Source organism: Azolla caroliniana, unplaced genomic scaffold (assembly GCF_043228905.1).
Source record: "Azolla caroliniana isolate FFs.n. ecotype wild unplaced genomic scaffold, voAzoCaro1.0.p SCAF_5, whole genome shotgun sequence".
NCBI lineage: Eukaryota > Viridiplantae > Streptophyta > Polypodiopsida > Salviniales > Salviniaceae > Azolla > Azolla caroliniana.
This window is the reverse complement of record NW_028230440.1, coordinates 22000901-22017988: the sequence shown is the minus strand read 5'-3', so window position 1 is coordinate 22017988 and position 17088 is coordinate 22000901. Positions and strand designations below refer to the sequence as shown.

At 35.6% G+C, this 17088-nt stretch overlaps 2 protein-coding genes across 2 annotated transcripts; both read left to right on the top strand.

Moving 5' to 3' along the window:
* The first annotated feature begins 369 nt into the window (after window positions 1-369).
* LOC147864454 (uncharacterized) lies at window positions 370-5622 on the top strand. Its single transcript, XM_087319758.1, has 5 exons — window positions 370-2160; window positions 2892-3128; window positions 3255-3320; window positions 3451-3516; window positions 5119-5622. The coding sequence occupies exons 1-5, from the start codon at window positions 370-372 to the stop codon at window positions 5254-5256; spliced, it is 2298 nt and encodes a 765-aa protein (XP_087175884.1). The 3' UTR covers window positions 5257-5622.
* A 2006-nt stretch (window positions 5623-7628) lies between these two features.
* LOC147864453 (DNA topoisomerase 2-like) lies at window positions 7629-16776 on the top strand. Its single transcript, XM_087320287.1, has 21 exons — window positions 7629-7816; window positions 9215-9811; window positions 9909-10201; window positions 10495-10561; window positions 10634-10904; window positions 10998-11197; window positions 11301-11510; window positions 11580-11693; window positions 11762-11872; window positions 12122-12286; window positions 12365-12550; window positions 12625-12780; window positions 12887-13020; window positions 13110-13278; window positions 13352-13540; window positions 13709-13895; window positions 13997-14475; window positions 14753-14858; window positions 14996-15063; window positions 15129-15204; window positions 15681-16776. Exons 1-21 carry the CDS (start codon window positions 7745-7747, stop codon window positions 16442-16444), a joined length of 4614 nt encoding a protein of 1537 aa, XP_087176413.1. The 5' UTR covers window positions 7629-7744; the 3' UTR covers window positions 16445-16776.
* Window positions 16777-17088: the final 312 nt, after the last annotated feature.

Here is a 17088-nt window from a genome sequence, read left to right as displayed (position 1 = left end):
AATCCAAATATTTTTCCAATTTTTAGCTCAGTCTTCAATCCAATTTCTAATTAAGCAGCTTCAATCCATACTTTTATCCAATTTTAATCTAATTTTTATCCAAATTTTTACTTTCATTGAGTTTTAATCCAATTGTAATCCGATTACAGGCTCAATACTATTTAATTGCATATAATACATTGAATGCAATGCTTTATTGTTTTAAGACAATTATAAAGTTTACTGAAGATACTTAGAATACTTAATTAATTAACTAGATACCAACATTTGCTTACTATATATACCTAATCACTAAAGTATAGAGAGGTTTGCAACATACACTCGATTACCTTAAGTATAAGCACAAGTGCTCCCAATTGTATTATAACCATGGCCACAAAATTAAGTAAGGTTTCGAGTAAATTAGTAGCCAAGAATACTAATCCTAACCCTAATCTTAAGGCTAGCTCTAATGCCAATGCTAATCCTAATGCCAATGCCAACGCCAATGCTAATCCTAATCCTAATCCGATTGCTAATCCTAATGCTAATCCTCAATTGATCCACCATTTCAATGATGATGTCTTAATCAATGTATCATCATCCTTATTGATGAACAATGTTGTCATTAAGCATCCACCAGTAATATCCTGGGCCTCCAATCATAACAGCAACAACAACAACAACAATGATTCGATGGATTATAACATAACGATATCATCCAAGGCGAGCATGAACAACAATTCGGACAATCTCAACACGAGCTGCGACTCCGATGACAACAACGATGGAGAATCGAGGAACAATAATCAGTCGATAAAATCCGATAATTATCATCAGAACAGCAGTAATAATAATAATGATATCAATATCAATATCAATATCAATCCTCCTCATGATGATGATGATGATGGTGGTGATGATGATGATGATAATGAGAATGAGAATGATAATGATGATGAGAATGGTGGTGATGGCGATGGTGATGATAATGATAATGTTGGTGATGGGATTATGCAGATATCTTCAATGAATCATCACCATAATCACCATCATAATCACCATCATCATCAGATGCATGCAGGACAAGGACTGCATCCTTTTAATGTAATGGATTATATGAGCAATGGTATGAATAACAACAGTATGGATCATCATGAGCATGATGATGGCCATGGCACTAGGCATGATGACCAATTGATGATGATCAGTAATAGCATGTCTGCTACAGCAATGCTGAATGCTTCTGATAATCATCATCACCATCACCATCATAATCACCATCATAATCATCAAATAGACAGCAGCATTACCTCACAATTAAGCAGCCATAACATGAACATCAATATCCTGCATCCAATCATACCCAGCACTAATCATCTTATGATGGATCAATACATTAACATTAATGCCTCTGCTACAGCTCCTAATGACATGTCAATTCCAATTCAGTATTATAATAATAACCCCACCAGTGTGCATGCTCTAGATCATCCAATTTTACTGCAGAATCATGGCCATGTGAATGATGAGGATGAGGATGATGATCACCATCATGGGTTCAATATATTCATGACTACTCCTCATCAGCACCCTAATGCAGTCATGCCAGATCCTGATCATCAGTTCACTGAAAATAATAATCCTGCTCATTCGATGATCATGACTTATAATGATGGAATTAATGCAATCAGCAACCACAAAACCATGAATGGGAGTCATCACCATCATCATCATGGAGCGCCCAATCCTAACAATTCATTAGCAACAACCCATCATCATGAGTTCTTGCAGCAGTATAGCAATCCAATCATGACTAATCCTGCAGGCAACTTTGTGAATATGTCCTTAATGGATCAAATCGTCCATCAATATGATGCAGATGATGATGAACATCATCACAATCATAATAACATGAATCACCATCATAACACGGCCACTACTAACATCATTGGAGCAGGTAGCCTATATAATTTCCATACTACTACTACTACTAATCATTACTACAACAATGATCAGGATCCGGATAAATATATCGACCCAATCTACAACCATAATATGATCTCCTCTTCCAAGTCCTTACCCATAATCAATGGAACTAATCATCCATTCATGAACACTAGCTATAAGCGCCCACATGATGATGCAGACGATCATGTTCAAGATCAAGTTACTGCGGTGGTAAGCAAACACATTCCTTTGCAAACTTTTTAAGCTTTACTCTTAATTTGTTTAACTATCTCAATGATTCTTCCATGTTTTAGCAATCTTTGCATTAGTCACTTAAAGTCAATGTGCATAAAAATTAAATGTTAGGCGGCCAGGCATTTTCTTAAATATGTATAAAAACATAAACCTCATAATCTATTTGTGCAACCTGATCCATGTCATTATATATTCACGCAGATGATCACACGAACAGGCATGGTTAACTAATCCATAAGCTGGTTTATCTGTTCAAGCTGATGCATATAATTAGACTAATGCATGAAAAAACTAATGGGAATTAAGGTGGTTTCTGATGTAATTTTAAATGAGTCTCCTGAATTGGGTTAAGATTAACCCAATCACTGTTTGTATAGCCAATCTATCAATGCATATATATATATGTATATGGCTATTAATTGTAAGTAGTATGGGTCCTTTAAGTTGATAGAGATCCAAAGGTTCACTAAGGTTAATCCATAATGCAATGTGTGAGCCGATCTCTATTCAATTATCTAAGTTATAAAAGGATAAACACTAAAATTATGAATGCTTTCAAGTTGCATAAATGTGTTCTTTAACATGCAATAATTTCTTGCATTCGATTAAAAATAATCTGTATTGCGATCGATCGATCTGCTAAACTATAATTAATTACATGAGTAATATGCGAGAAATCATGTGTATATAATTATTATGTGATTCAGGAAGGTGAGCAATCACAAACTCTTCAACCATTAAAGAAGTTGAATAATAACTTGTATCAAGCTCCGAGCTCTTATAATTATCCTGCATCATCGGCCAATTATACTAGCAATGAACAATTTGGTCATACTCCAGCTACAAAACCTGCATCTAAAGCTAGCATAAATCATTCCAATTCCTCGAAACCTACTCGCGCCAAACAATCAATCGCAAGTGACCCACAAAGCATCGCGGCACGGGTAAAACCCTAATTTTGAAAGATATAATTGAATTGAATTAAAATATTTCTCATTCCTCTTCACCTCAAAAGATTGAATGCATTTTGCAATCATTGAATTACTCTGATCTGACTTTCTATAATGTAGCTCCGTAGAGAAAGGATAAGTGAACGCTTGAAGATTCTACAAGAACTTGTTCCAAATGGAACTAAGGTACGCCTTATAGCTGCTAATTAGCTCTTAATTAGTGCTATGATTACTAGTTAAATATACACACACAGACACATTAAACAAACAAGAAATTAAATCAAATTCTAATATAAGTTATGGCTTGTATGTGCAGGTAGATTTGGTGACAATGCTAGAGAAAGCAATCAATTATGTGAAATTCCTCCAACTACAAGTCAAGGTATGCAATATGTATGCTAAACTTAATACATTGAGGTCTTCAACATAGTGCAGTGAATAGAAATTATAGTGTTCTATGCATGTGCTCGGTATTCCATCGTTAATATAATCAATGCATGTGCTTGGTATTCCATCGTTAATCTAATCATCAATCTAATTGAGGTATTACATCAGTAATCTAATCAAGGTATTCCATCAGTATTCTAATCGTGGTATTCCATCAGTATTCTAATCGATGTATTCCATCAGTAATCTAATCGAGGTATTCCATTGTTAATCTAATCGAGCATCTAGGTCCAATGTTATTATACGAAGAATAAATGTAGGTGCATTAGAAGTTCTCTAGTATTGCGATCATTTCTATGCTGTTTGGAATATCAGCTTATCATAAATTTGTTAGGAAACAAAGAATTAGTGTTTGCTTTGAGTGTGCGAGGAACCTATAGGTTATGCTCATCAAAGAACCTAAATACACTCCTAGGAATTATATAAGACTTCAACATATAGATTAATAACCCATGGAAAAGGATACCATCTCTAGAACTCATTGATCTTCGACATATCAATAACCTAATTATACCACATTGGCTTGAACGCATGAAAACAAACCATGACAATGTATATGGAGTAATTCGGAAACAATTTTGCAAGTAATTCCTTAGATAATTACAAACCCTAAATCTCAAAATGGGTACTCATGGTAGCATGTCTTTTAATCCATTGATGGAGACTCCAAATAACACTTCAATGTTATGGACTTCTTTTGGTTGGATTAGCTTACTATTCTTTCAAAGTAGTTAGATGATGATGAAATACATAGGATTTGGCTTGTCAACCTATATATGCTAATTAGAGAATAAGATTATATCTAATCATGAAAGCATGAAATTAGACCCCATTGTGGGATCTACTGAAATGTCTTGTAGGAATTTGCAGGGTACTAATTGATGCTATATTATAATGTGATTAGCAATTTACACAAAAATATGACTCATAATCATGGGGCCATCTAAACAAACCCAGAAATTAATTTTCTTAATTGAAAATGTATGAGAAATACACACTAAAAATTTCTTATTATGAAATAGAAGGGGGTCACATTTTCATACTAATTTGAATTCAATTGAAGCTTCTCAATATCTCCATTTCATAATTAACGTGGTAATAAAAACTTGCCATGAAAGCATCCAGTAAAAGGATTGAGACAATACTGCTATCGAGTTGGCATGACAATTAATTCCCATATAAGTTCAAAGGTCAAGTTCCACCAGAAATTGCCATAGATAATGCATGCAAACTTTGGATCATGAGCGAAAAGCTATATGATATGTTAAATTATTCGGATGATCATGAGGAATTCCTTCTATGATATAAATTTATTACCTAAGAACACAATTTTGCATGCATGATGATCAATATATAGATCATGTATCTATAAGACATGCTTATATTTCGTGCACTGGTTAATTTGTTAGTAAATTATATGACATGTGTAATGCATCGTGTAATTTATAATTCTGTATACATTTACAGGTCAAGCGTGGATATTGTTTATAATTATATTAACAAAGGCATAATATCATTTTACTCTCTTGTTGTACAGGTCCTCACCACAGATGAATATTGGCCGAATTGTCAAAAGCTCAACCATCCGAATGATGTCAATCTATTGAATCTCATCATGCAATCAAATGGAAAAGATAATTCATGTAAAAAAACAGAGAAATGTGAAAGTGATTAAGCCAATGCCTCTATGTAAATAACTGCAATCACATTACATGATTCTGCTAATTGAGCTATGCAGTAGCACCGCCTGCATGGCCATTCTTTTAGAAACATAAATTGTTATGAACAATCCCCCATTTTTTATCATGGAGTGAAACATTTGAATCTTTCACCCCCACCAAAACTTTTGCAGCTTGAGAGTTTGTAAAAGTGTTTGCTTTAATCTCAATACTACATCGTACATTAAGATATGTACGTTTCAATAGATTGGTCATACATTAAGAAGATAAAAATAGAAAACTGAACTTCTACATATATTGCTCAGAAATTCATGCACAGATAATGTATGTCCGTGCTAATTGTATGTATGCGGATACAGATATTTGATTGCTTTGGATGCATTAGATTTTGGCAATTAATAAAAACAATCAGATCCTACCATTGTCAAACATCTCACAAAAATCTAGAATTTCTATGAGTATTCTACTATAGTCGGGACTCGGGAGGTATTTTTCTGTCGGGTAACCTCATTGTGAGGTAATCGCAGTACGAAAACCAGAAAATTTATCAATTTCATTGTCTAAAAGACGCTCGAAATAAAGCTGAGAAGATTGCATCATCACCTTGTAAAAATGATTGGGATCAAAGAGGCCACACAAACTAAAAAGATTTTCCGAACTTTATGTTTGGAAATCTGAGTCGAAGTTTGTCCTTCAATTGATGAATAAGCCCATATCCAGTGACTAAAAAGATTTTCCAGACTATATGTTTGGAAATCTGAGTCGAAGTTTGTCCTTCAATTTGATGGATTAAAAGTTATTGTTGGTGAATAAGTCCATATCCAGTGAATCATTGTTTTGGATCCTCTATGCCACCTCCCACAAAGAGAATGAATAATTCTCCTTTTTTAGCTAGCAGCGATCCTACCAGAAATATAAACAATGAGCTCTCCATTATAAGAATGCCATTTATTTAAGCAGTAAACTTGATTTAGTGATTGGCCAGAGAGGATTCCCATGAGATTGTACCAGTTGAAGTAGTTTGCAGATGCTATGGGCTGTGATTTGGCACATATGTCCCTGTGTTTCAATTGCCAATTAAGAAGTTTATTTAGTGCTTCTAACCTTAGCACAGAGGTAAATGGTCGTAATTATTCCAGTAGTTTAGGACCATATGTATCTGTGATGCGTTTTGGAGTGGTCTAGAACCCCAAAACCATTTTCAAGCCCCTAAATAGAATATAAAGTGTGCATTCTGTGTATTATGTTTCTTAATATTGATGAAATTTAGAGTTTTTCCTGAAGAAGTACTTATTATACGTAATTCAATTTGCACCAACCCGGTAAGTTAAGTACTGGATTAAACCAAATAAAAAAGGTGAACGATTCAGCAGAGTAACTTTAAGATATAGTATGTGTATAACAGTACCATTCACGAGGTATTATACGCACCTAAACCTTAGATACAATACGGAAAGAGGGGGGCATTAGTAATTACTAATCCATTTGAGTGATTAGAAGCCTACAGTATAATCGGTAGTGCCTAGCATATATGGGATTATGCTAACACTTTGGTTGTTTAAGATTAAGATTTGATTCACAAGGCAAGCTTGATTAACGGTTGATTTATTAAGCAGAGCTCGTGGATAGCTACCTAATTTGTAGAAATCGGCAACTATACAAATAGAGATTGAGAGAGAGATCACACATACACAAAATTGTTCTATATTAATTGTGTGTGTTACATTAGCCCAAATGGCTTCTTAGTAGAGACGATGAACAAAAAGTTATGTCTCTTCAAATGAAGAGTTTTCTTTAAAGTATAATAATAGAAATAACTTTTCGTAATAATAAATAAATATTATATTTAGATTAAATATTTCCACATAATTAACCTGCCTCTTAATTGTCAAATCACGGGCAAAGTAGTTAATATGTTGATGGTTTCATAGTAAATAATGAAATTGGCCATCCCTAGATAATTCGGACGATCGATCAGCTGTTAAATAAGAGCTAATGAGGATTTATTATTGCCAATCAGACTTCATGTAAGCTCCATCCTTATTTTCCAATTATTCCCCCACGATCACTATTCATCATCATAAAAACTCGAATGGAAAAGAGAGGTGCAATCAATCATCTTTTCTCAACTTTAGTTAAATGCCTGATTTATTTTTCGCTCGTGATGAATCTAATTTGAATTACTCTAATTAAATGGGCAATAGTTTGATTATCACTATTAATCTTTCTCAAATTTGATTCCGAGATCGATCGACGCCCGACTGAAATATAAGGATGTGCTTTGATTCAGGCACCATTGATCCCGATCCCTTTCTTCATCCGTTCGTTGGAAGGCCAAATCTTTCTTCTTTCCTTCGTGGGGAAAGTTTTGAATCTTCAAATTGGGGAATTAACTGGAATTAATTTTTGAATTTGGAGTCCGCGATTTCCTGGCCAGAGAGAGAGTGAGTTTGGATTCATCGTCTGATTCGAACTCGAGCTTCCATGGAAAATCTACTGCTAATCGGCCAGGAAAATCACGATGTTGCTTCTCCTCCTCCTCCTCAGAAGAAGAAGGTGCGATCATCTTCTTCAGTCTTTTCTTGATTTTCATTCGTTTCGATCTCTTGTCATCCTTTCTTTTCTTCACAATTCATTCGTCTTTCTCTCTTCTATTCTAATCGTTCAGGATACACTGATCTTCTAAATTCCTTTTTCTTTGTTTGGTTTGGTTTTAAATCCCTTGTCATTCTTCTTTTTCTTCAGAATCCACTCGTCTTTCTCTCTTCTAATCGTTCAGGTTACAATGCTCTTCAAAATTCTTTATTTTGTTTTAGATCTTTGTTCATCCTTTCTTTTCTTCTCAATTCATTCTTCTTTCACTGCGCTAATCGTATTCCTTCATTTTCTCATTGTTTTCCTCTTAATTTTTTACTTCCTGTTTTTCTTTCTATCTTTGTAGATTTTTCAGTATTTCCCAATTCTTTCCTTCCTCATATTGCATTCTGTTTTTGTCTCACTGTATTCTTCTTGCATGAATATCATTACGTTTTTCTTTTAACTTTTCCCATCCGTGTTGTTCAATCAGTTTATTCTTCTTGAATGAATATCATTACCTTTTTTCTCACTTTGTAGATTTGTCAGTGTAATTTTCTGGCTTGAATATTATTACAGTCATTTATCTCCCATTCCTTAAGAATCCAATTCTTAAGCGTTTATTTGAATTTACGTTCTAAAAGAATTTGATTCTTTGGGCATTTCTTCGAACCCAATTGTTTTGTTGGACAGTCTTTGCATTCTTAACATGTCTATATTTTCAAGTCCTCGTTCTTTCATGTTTCTTTTGTAGATTAATCTCTGAGTTTTCTGGCTTGAGTTTACTTTCTTCACTCACGTTTTTTCTTTTTGTAAATTCATCTGCGCATGTTTCTTCAACGATCTTTGCTCAGAACTTAAGATTCATCTAAAGAAAAACTCAAATTTTCCACACAAAAGACAAAATGTTCTTCCGTTGCTACTTGTCTTCAACGATCTTTGCCAGAAATTAATCTTCATGTGAAGAAATCATTTGTATATATGAGCGACATTGCTCTTTCATCGCGATCCAAGTTTCTAAATATGACCGTCCTCTCGTTTTCATTTATTTCCTCTTCCATTTGGTTCAGAATTTGACAGTGTATCCTGCTGATTTTGCCTCATTCACTTATAGCAAATTTGCTCAAAGATCTTTGCTCAGAAGTTGTTACTCATGCAGAGAAATCATTGTGTTGAACACATAAGAGAATCGAATGGAGGCTCACTTTGAAATTTATTTCATTATTAATCGTTTATTGCATTGATATCAAGCTTCTGCATATGCGAGCAATACTTGTTTTTCTGCACGAAAGAAAATTTTGATCTTGGATTTTTTTCACATCATAAATATTAGGAGGATAGAATTGATTCTCGTAAATGAAGATTTTTCTTCTTATTTAGGCTTCCAAAAGTAAAGCTTCAGGAGGAAACGTGGCGAAAAAATCTTCTGCTGTTAAGCCCCTTCAGACCAGCTCTGGTGCCAATATTAACGCAGGCAAGCAAGAAAAGACGATTGAAGAAACATATCAGAAGAAGTCACAATTGGAGCATATTTTATTGAGACCTGATACTTATGTTGGATCCGTTGAGAAGCACAGTCAGAATCTTTGGGTCTATGAAGGCCAGTCCTTGGTTTGTCGGAATGTAACCTATGTGCCAGGACTGTATAAGATATTTGATGAGATCCTAGTTAATGCAGCAGATAATAAACAAAGGGATCCCTCCATGGATTCTGTGAAAGTAGAAATCAACGTTGAGCAAAACATGATAAGTATATACAACAGTGGAGATGGTGTACCTGTTGAGATTCATGGAGAAGAAGGAGTTTATGTGCCTGAGATGATATTTGCCCATCTTCTCACAAGCAGTAACTATGATGATACTCAAAAGAAGACAACAGGTGGGAGAAATGGCTATGGAGCAAAGTTAGCCAACATATTTTCTACAGAATTCATCATCGAAACAGCTGACGGAAGACGTTTAAAGAGATATAAACAAGTAGATCTCGTTGCTTGACCTAATGCTAGCATTTGAGCTTGATTAATGTCAAAATATAATACCTTGCTATTGCATCAATATATGCTATATGTAACAGGTTTTCAGAAATAACATGAGCTCGAAATCAGAACCGATAATCACAGCTTGCAAGGCCAATGAAAATTGGACCAAGGTTACATTCAGACCAGATCTTGCAAAGTTTCAAATGAAAAAATTGGAAGATGATGTTGTGGCTTTGATGAGCAAGAGAGTTCTAGATATAGCAGGTTGTCTCGGAAGGACTGTGAAAGTAGAGCTGAATGGGCAGAGATTGCCCATAAAATCTTTTCAGGATTATGTTGGACTCTATCTAGACACTGTAAATAAGAAGAGAGAGGAGCCGCTACCCAGGTTTGAAGTTTTCTGTTGACACCTAAATCTATTCCCAAACGATTTAAACACTCGTAGTTATAAGAATATTTATATAGTATGTTTGCAAACATCAATAATCTAAGGGAAGAAATCTGGTATAGTGCTCGTTTTTTCTGTTCCTCATGTTTGAAGATAGTTAAGTAGTTCTTAGCTACGGAACTTATAGTAATCAGGCTAGTGTTATGCTCCTTAGTAGATAGAAACCTTTCATTTCCAGATGCTTTTAACCTACTGATTTATGATCATTCTGATGATTGACTATGTGGATTCAGGATTTATGAGCATGTTAACGATCGCTGGGAAGTTTGTGTCAGTCTAAGTGATGGCCAATTTCAGCAAGTATATTTCAAACCCACTAAACTGCTACTTGCAATGCACTATTGATGGCTAACCTCATGTTGCTATTTTAAGGTGAGTTTTGTTAATTCAATTGTGACCATCAAAGGAGGAACGCATGTACAGTATGTAACTGATCAGATAGTGAATCATATTCTGGGTGCTGTGAATAAGAAGAAGAAGAATGCAGGAGTAAAAGCCTTCCAAATTAAGAATCACATGTGGGTCTTTGTGAACTCGCTTATTGATAATCCAGCATTTGATTCACAAACAAAGGAAACATTAACTATAAGACAAAGCAGCTTTGGTTCAAAGTGCAAACCTTCCCAAGATTTCATGAAAAAGGGTATTTCTAAACACTTGGAGCTTACTATATGATACATAAATCAAAATCCTGACAGAAAATGGTCATTGTTTAACATTGGATGCCTCTGTACAGTGACAAAATGTGGAGTAGTTGAAAACATTTTGACGTGGGCTGACTTTAAGCAAAGCAAAGAACTTAAGAAAAATGATGGTGCAAAGAGACAAAGGATTACTGGTATAACTAAACTTGATGATGCAAATGATGCTGGTGGTAAATACTCTGAAGGATGTACCTTGATATTGACTGAAGGAGATTCAGCAAAAGCTCTTGCTGTATGTTTGTTATTCTAGTTATCTGTTGAGGATACATCTGAGCGCACCGTATGTATTTTTGTTTGTTTGTTTGTTTGTTGTTTAAACTGTTTTTTCAATGCAGATGAGTGGTATTAGTGTAGTTGGACATAACCGATACGGTGTATTCCCACTCCGAGGAAAGCTTTTGAATGTAAGGGAGGCGAGTCACAAGCAAATAATGGAGAACCAAGAAATAAATCACATCAAACAGATTTTAGAACTTCAGCATGGCAAAGAATACACGAATGTCAAAACTCTCCGATATGGTCATTTGATGATAATGACAGATCAGGTGTGTTATCACAACTTTTTTTTGGTCACTTTGTGTCTTTGAGCCTTTCGAATAAAAGCATAGCTGCAGGATCATGATGGATCTCACATCAAAGGCTTGCTCATCAACTTCATTCATTCATTCTGGCCGTCTCTTTTGAAAATTCCTGACTTTCTTGTGGAATTCATCACACCAATCGTAAAGGTCTGTTTCAAAACTCTAATCTGTATTTACATTGTTTCAGATCTCTAATCTTTTTATTGTTTGTTCAGGCTACACATAAAACTGGAAAAGTTTTATCATTCTATACAATGCCAGAATATGAGGCTTGGAAAGAATCCCTGAATGGGCATACATCAGGCTGGAGCATGAAGTACTATAAGGTTGCTTAACTATGTGCTATATACATTTATGTAAACCAATAGAGAAATAAGAAAAAAAAAGATAAATAATAATGTCTACTACAGACCAAATTTGGTCTATGAGACAAGTTATGATTACAAATATGGGTGAATGCAAGTTATTTACATTGAAACAAAATTAAAATTTCTAGGTTGCCTAAAGATCCATAATAGCAACCTTAATGCATGCGGTGGAATGTTTCTTGAGATCGTTTTTTTCTCTAATTATAGGGTCTGGGTACCAGTACTGCCAAAGAAGGCAAGGAGTACTTTAGAGAGCTTGACACGAACAGGAAGATTTTCGCATGGGAAATAGACGAAGATGGGGAATCTATAGAGATGGCATTTAGTAAGAAAAAAATTGATGCTCGCAAGAGATGGCTTCGAAATTTTGAAGTACGATGCCTGTAGTCTAGATTGTACTCTGGATTAAATATAGTTGGTTAAGCTGATTGCGACTTACATTTGTGGTAGCCTGGAACATACCTTGATCAATCGGTTAAAATCATTAAATATCGTGACTTCATCAACAAGGAGTTGATTCTGTTCTCCATGGCTGATTTGTCAAGGTCCATTCCATCAATGGTGGATGGATTAAAGCCAGGACAGAGAAAGATCCTTTTCTGTTCTTTCAAGCGTAATTTCATTACCCAGGCCAAGGTATTGTTTCTTACAGTATTTCAATGCAAACGTGTGTTGTTTTTTATGATCGATGTTCTTATACATTTCTTCAGGTAGCACAATTTTCAGGTTATGTTTCTGAGCATTCTGATTACCACCACGGTGAACAAAGTCTTGTGAGCACGATTATAGGAATGGCACAGAATTATGTTGGTAGCAATAACGTAAATTTGCTATCCCCTCTTGGACAGTTTGGAACAAGAACTCAGGTAAATATATTTGAATGGAAGCCAAACAATATTGTAAACTATATGAAACCCCTCTGTTAAAGATTTTGTGAACAATATTGACAGTGAAAGTTCCATTTTCACACAGGGTGGTAAAGATCATGCAAGTGGTCGATATGTTTTCACGTGCCTTTCTCCCATAACAAGATTTCTGTTCCCTAAAGAGGATGACATTCTACTAGATTACCTGAGAGAAGATGGTCAATCTATAGAACCCATCTGGCAAGTATCTTCTGTCATGACTCATGATATATCCATGGAGTGTTTCTATTGTGCAGACTTTCTATTTAATATACCAGACCATACTCCAGGTATTGTCCCATTATTCCAATGGTTCTTGTGAATGGGAGTGAGGGGATTGGCACTGGATGGAGTACGTTTGTTCCCAACTATAATCCAAGGGATATTGTTGCAAATATTCGTAAGCTTCTTGATGGACGTTCCATGGAGCCAATGGATCCCTGGTACAAAGGATTTCAGGTAATCTTCAACAATTTGGTTTTGCATTCAGTGATCATCGGAACTGTATATAGATTATAGGTATTTTTTCCAGGGAAGTATTGAGCTTGTTGCTACCAAAGAATCAGGGAGGACTTATACTATCACTGGTATGTATGAACTATTGGACGCCACTACAATAAGGATCACAGAGCTCCCTGTTAAGAAATGGACCCAAGATTACAAGGAGTTTCTAGAAGGAATGATGTCCCCCACAGATAAGGTAAAAGAGCCATTCGTGAAGGTAGCTTCCGTCTACTTCTGTCCAATCTTATAATATGGAATACTAGTAGGTTTAATGAAATTTCTGGCGTTACTTTTTACCTGAACTAATTTTGAATTGATATACATTAACTTTGAGAACCAAGACCTGGGAAGTAGAATTTAACAAATAATGGTTTTAACATTGTAGAACTATAGAGAGCATAACACAGACACACGGGTCAACTTTGAAGTGCAGTTAACTGAGTGCAACATGGTTATGGCACTTGCCGAGGGTATACCCAAGAAGTTCAAGCTAAAGACGTCAATAAGTACAAGCAACATGCATCTATTTGATTCTCGTGGTGTCATCCAAAAATATGGAACTCCAGAACAAAGTATCCTATTATTTTCTTCACATTTGATTGTTTTTAATGTATTGGAAGTCTTGTTTCCGTCTGATTACACTGTGAGCACGATTTCCTTGACTAAAGCACAGTATTAGAGACGTTTTTCTCCATCCGTTTCGATCTGTATGTGAAGCGAAAAGAAATTCAGCTTGAGAATCTGCAGCTGGAGCTTCTTAAGCTTGATAACAAGGTGCGATTTGTACTGGGTGTGATGAAAGGAGAGATTATCGTGAATAATAGAAGGCGAGCTGAGCTTCTGATAGAGTTGAAGATCAATGGATTCACTCCATTTCCAAAGAAATCAAAGAAGTCTGAACCAATGGTAGCTGGCACTGAAAATCTTGAAACGGAAGAAGTAAATGATTCAGAAGAGATGGTAATGACAGGGGTGAAAGCTGCTGATTATGAATACCTACTATCCATGACAATAGGGAGCTTAACCTTGGAGAAAGTGCAAAATTTGTGCAATGAAAGAGACAAGTTAGAGGGTGACGTAGAAGAGTTGAGGAGAGCTACCCCTAAGTCTTTGTGGATCAGAGACCTTGAAGCGTTCATTCAGCAACTAAATGTAGGATCATCTAATCTTATACATTCATGATATTACCTTCTTTCTATAAAATGGTTTGTAAGAAGCATGGGACATTGAACATTCTATGCATCAGACTCACTTATACTGGCACTACACTCATCTTGTTGTCAATATGAGTTTATAAGAAGTATGGTGTCTTGAACATTCTACGAATCTTTAGAGAATATGATATATGCTATGCATACATGAAGCTTGCTTATAGGGTTATGAATCTCTAAGGGATCATTGAATAGTTTATGCATGTAATACCAACCAGGCTCAAGAGCTGGAGGAAGCCAAGGAGGAGGAATACGAGATGAAGCACATGTTTAAAGGAGGGGATAAGCCATTCAAGCATGCGATTGTGAAAAAAGCTACATATGGTAATGATAGGCTATGTTAAATGTCCTATTGTCATAATTTCCAATATTCTTTTTATTTTTATATAAGCTGTTGTTAAATAACAATGTAATAGGAGTAGATCCACTATATTCATGAATACTGTTAAATTTGGTCTCAGCAAAACCCTCCGGAGACCATGCGAAGGCTGTTTCAAAGGAGTCTCAAATTATAGCTAAAGCTGCTATGGTGAGTTTGCAAGCTATAAGACAATATTCTCCTCTTTTATTTACCCTGTGAATAACCTTTTGCAGCCTTTAGAAAGCAATGATGAGAACCTCAGATTGGGCCTCCGAGAGCATTTGGTTGCCTATACTGTTGCAGGGCATGGTAATATCAAAAACTATTATCCCCTATTATCTAATGCACGACATTTGTAATGAGATATGTTTTACTCAGTTTTATAAGCATTATTACCCCTTTATTAGTACAGCCATGCTATATAATTTCCAACCATTTGTTAATGGACAATGGATTTCGTGCAAACTTCATGAAAAATATGAATTGTTAGTGTAATGATCTCAAATTTGAAATATGAAATATTTCGTCAATGAAAGTATTATTAGACTTGTTGCTTTACTGCAATGCGGCATCATCACATTTATACATTTTATTTGTACTTCTAATTTTTAAAGAACGGTGGGACTTCTACTTTCTAATGGACATTTAGAATCAATATTGCTTTTAACACTCCATGTCTTTTTAAGGTTATATAGCTTAGCTTATATTTGTAAGTTTTAATATAATTTCAACTTAACACATGAATTCAATGCTGCCATAACACGTGGTGTCTGTCGTTGAAACAGTTTCAGGGCCAACACTAATCAATGGTGTCAGATATGTCTCCGAGGTGGACAAAGTGATTGGTGATGAGAGAGAAGAAAAACCAAAGACTGGGATAAGCAGAGAAGAAATGCCCAAGAAGATGGCAATAGAGAGCGATAGTGAGGATGCTTATGAAGAAGTTGATGATGATGGAGAAGATGACTCTGATTGGGATTTTTGCAAGAAGGTGAAAGGCAATAAAACCAATCCATCAGGATCAGTTGTAGCAGTCAGGAAGAGGGATAAAGGTATCTTCACCTTAGGGTTTAATACGAAGGTTATGAACAATGCAACAACAAATAAAAAGGATGTTGATGTGAATGTAGAAGTAGCAAAAAAGAGAGGTAATACCACTACCAAATCAAAAGGGAGAACGCTCATTGATGAGATGCTTGCTCCAGAAGAAGAAGAAGAAGATGATGATGATGATGAGTCTCCTGCTCAGAAAGTAAGGAGAATGAGGTCATCTCCTTTCCATAAGAGGAGTGGTTCTATGCTTTCTAGGTTGGGAGAGGAAGGAGAGAATGAAGGAGGAAGAGCTCTTCCTCCCCCCCCCTTTCTCTCACTCATGCTGCCGCTCGTCCAAGACGTGCAAATCGGACTGTTGCACAGTATGTTATTAGCGATGACGATGATGCGGAGGAAGAGCGAGGCAGTGATGATGATTTGGAAGAGGAGTCTGATTTTGCCGATGAAGATTCGGATTGAAAATGCACACATATTGCGACACTTGCGACATGGCTGATGATGATTGAATCTGATTTCTGTGGTGAAGAAACTGAATGATGAAAGATGATCGTGTGCACACTCCACTCCCTTGTCATCAAGTTGATGACAATTCCTTTCTCAAAATTTGTGTTAGGTACAATGCCATCAACAATCCACATGCGTTCTCAGTTTTCATCAACAATCCTTGTATGTGTGTTTTGAAGCTTAATCCACACCACTCTGCCATAATCTTTTCTTTTCTTTGTTATCCTTCTGGGTTCTTGATCTAATTCACATGTAATTTACCATGACCTTTCTTTTCTGATCCTTGTGTTTTTGAAGCTAATCCACATGGACTCTTCTTTTAAAGCTAATTCCACATAAACTCTTATTTCACTCGTGTTTGAAACTAGTCTACATGCGCACTTTGAAGTTTGAACATTAAAACTTTCTTTGCGTTTTTGTCTATGACGCTAACCCAACATACAACATATTCTCATGGAACCGATGGGATGCTACCATACCATCCCCAACATAAACTAATCCATGTCTGAACCGAATTCACATGCACTTTTGACATGCACTCTTGTAATCAGTCTTTGCTTTAATGCTACTCAAACATGTATTGAATCTTGTCAATGGACCAATGTTATGTTACATGGATCCAATGACTGAAGAAAG

Coding starts and splice junctions, on each gene's coding strand:
- LOC147864454 (XM_087319758.1), top strand. CDS start 370: ATGGCCACAAAATTAAGTAAGGTTTCGAGTAAATTAGTAGCCAAGAAT. Junction 2,161..2,891: donor AAGATCAAGTTACTGCGGTG/GTAAGCAAACAC, acceptor TATGTGATTCAG/GAAGGTGAGCAATCACAAAC. Junction 3,129..3,254: donor CACAAAGCATCGCGGCACGG/GTAAAACCCTAA, acceptor TCTATAATGTAG/CTCCGTAGAGAAAGGATAAG.
- LOC147864453 (XM_087320287.1), top strand. CDS start 7,745: ATGGAAAATCTACTGCTAATCGGCCAGGAAAATCACGATGTTGCTTCT. Junction 10,202..10,494: donor AGAGAGGAGCCGCTACCCAG/GTTTGAAGTTTT, acceptor ATGTGGATTCAG/GATTTATGAGCATGTTAACG. Junction 13,541..13,708: donor TAAAAGAGCCATTCGTGAAG/GTAGCTTCCGTC, acceptor TTAACATTGTAG/AACTATAGAGAGCATAACAC.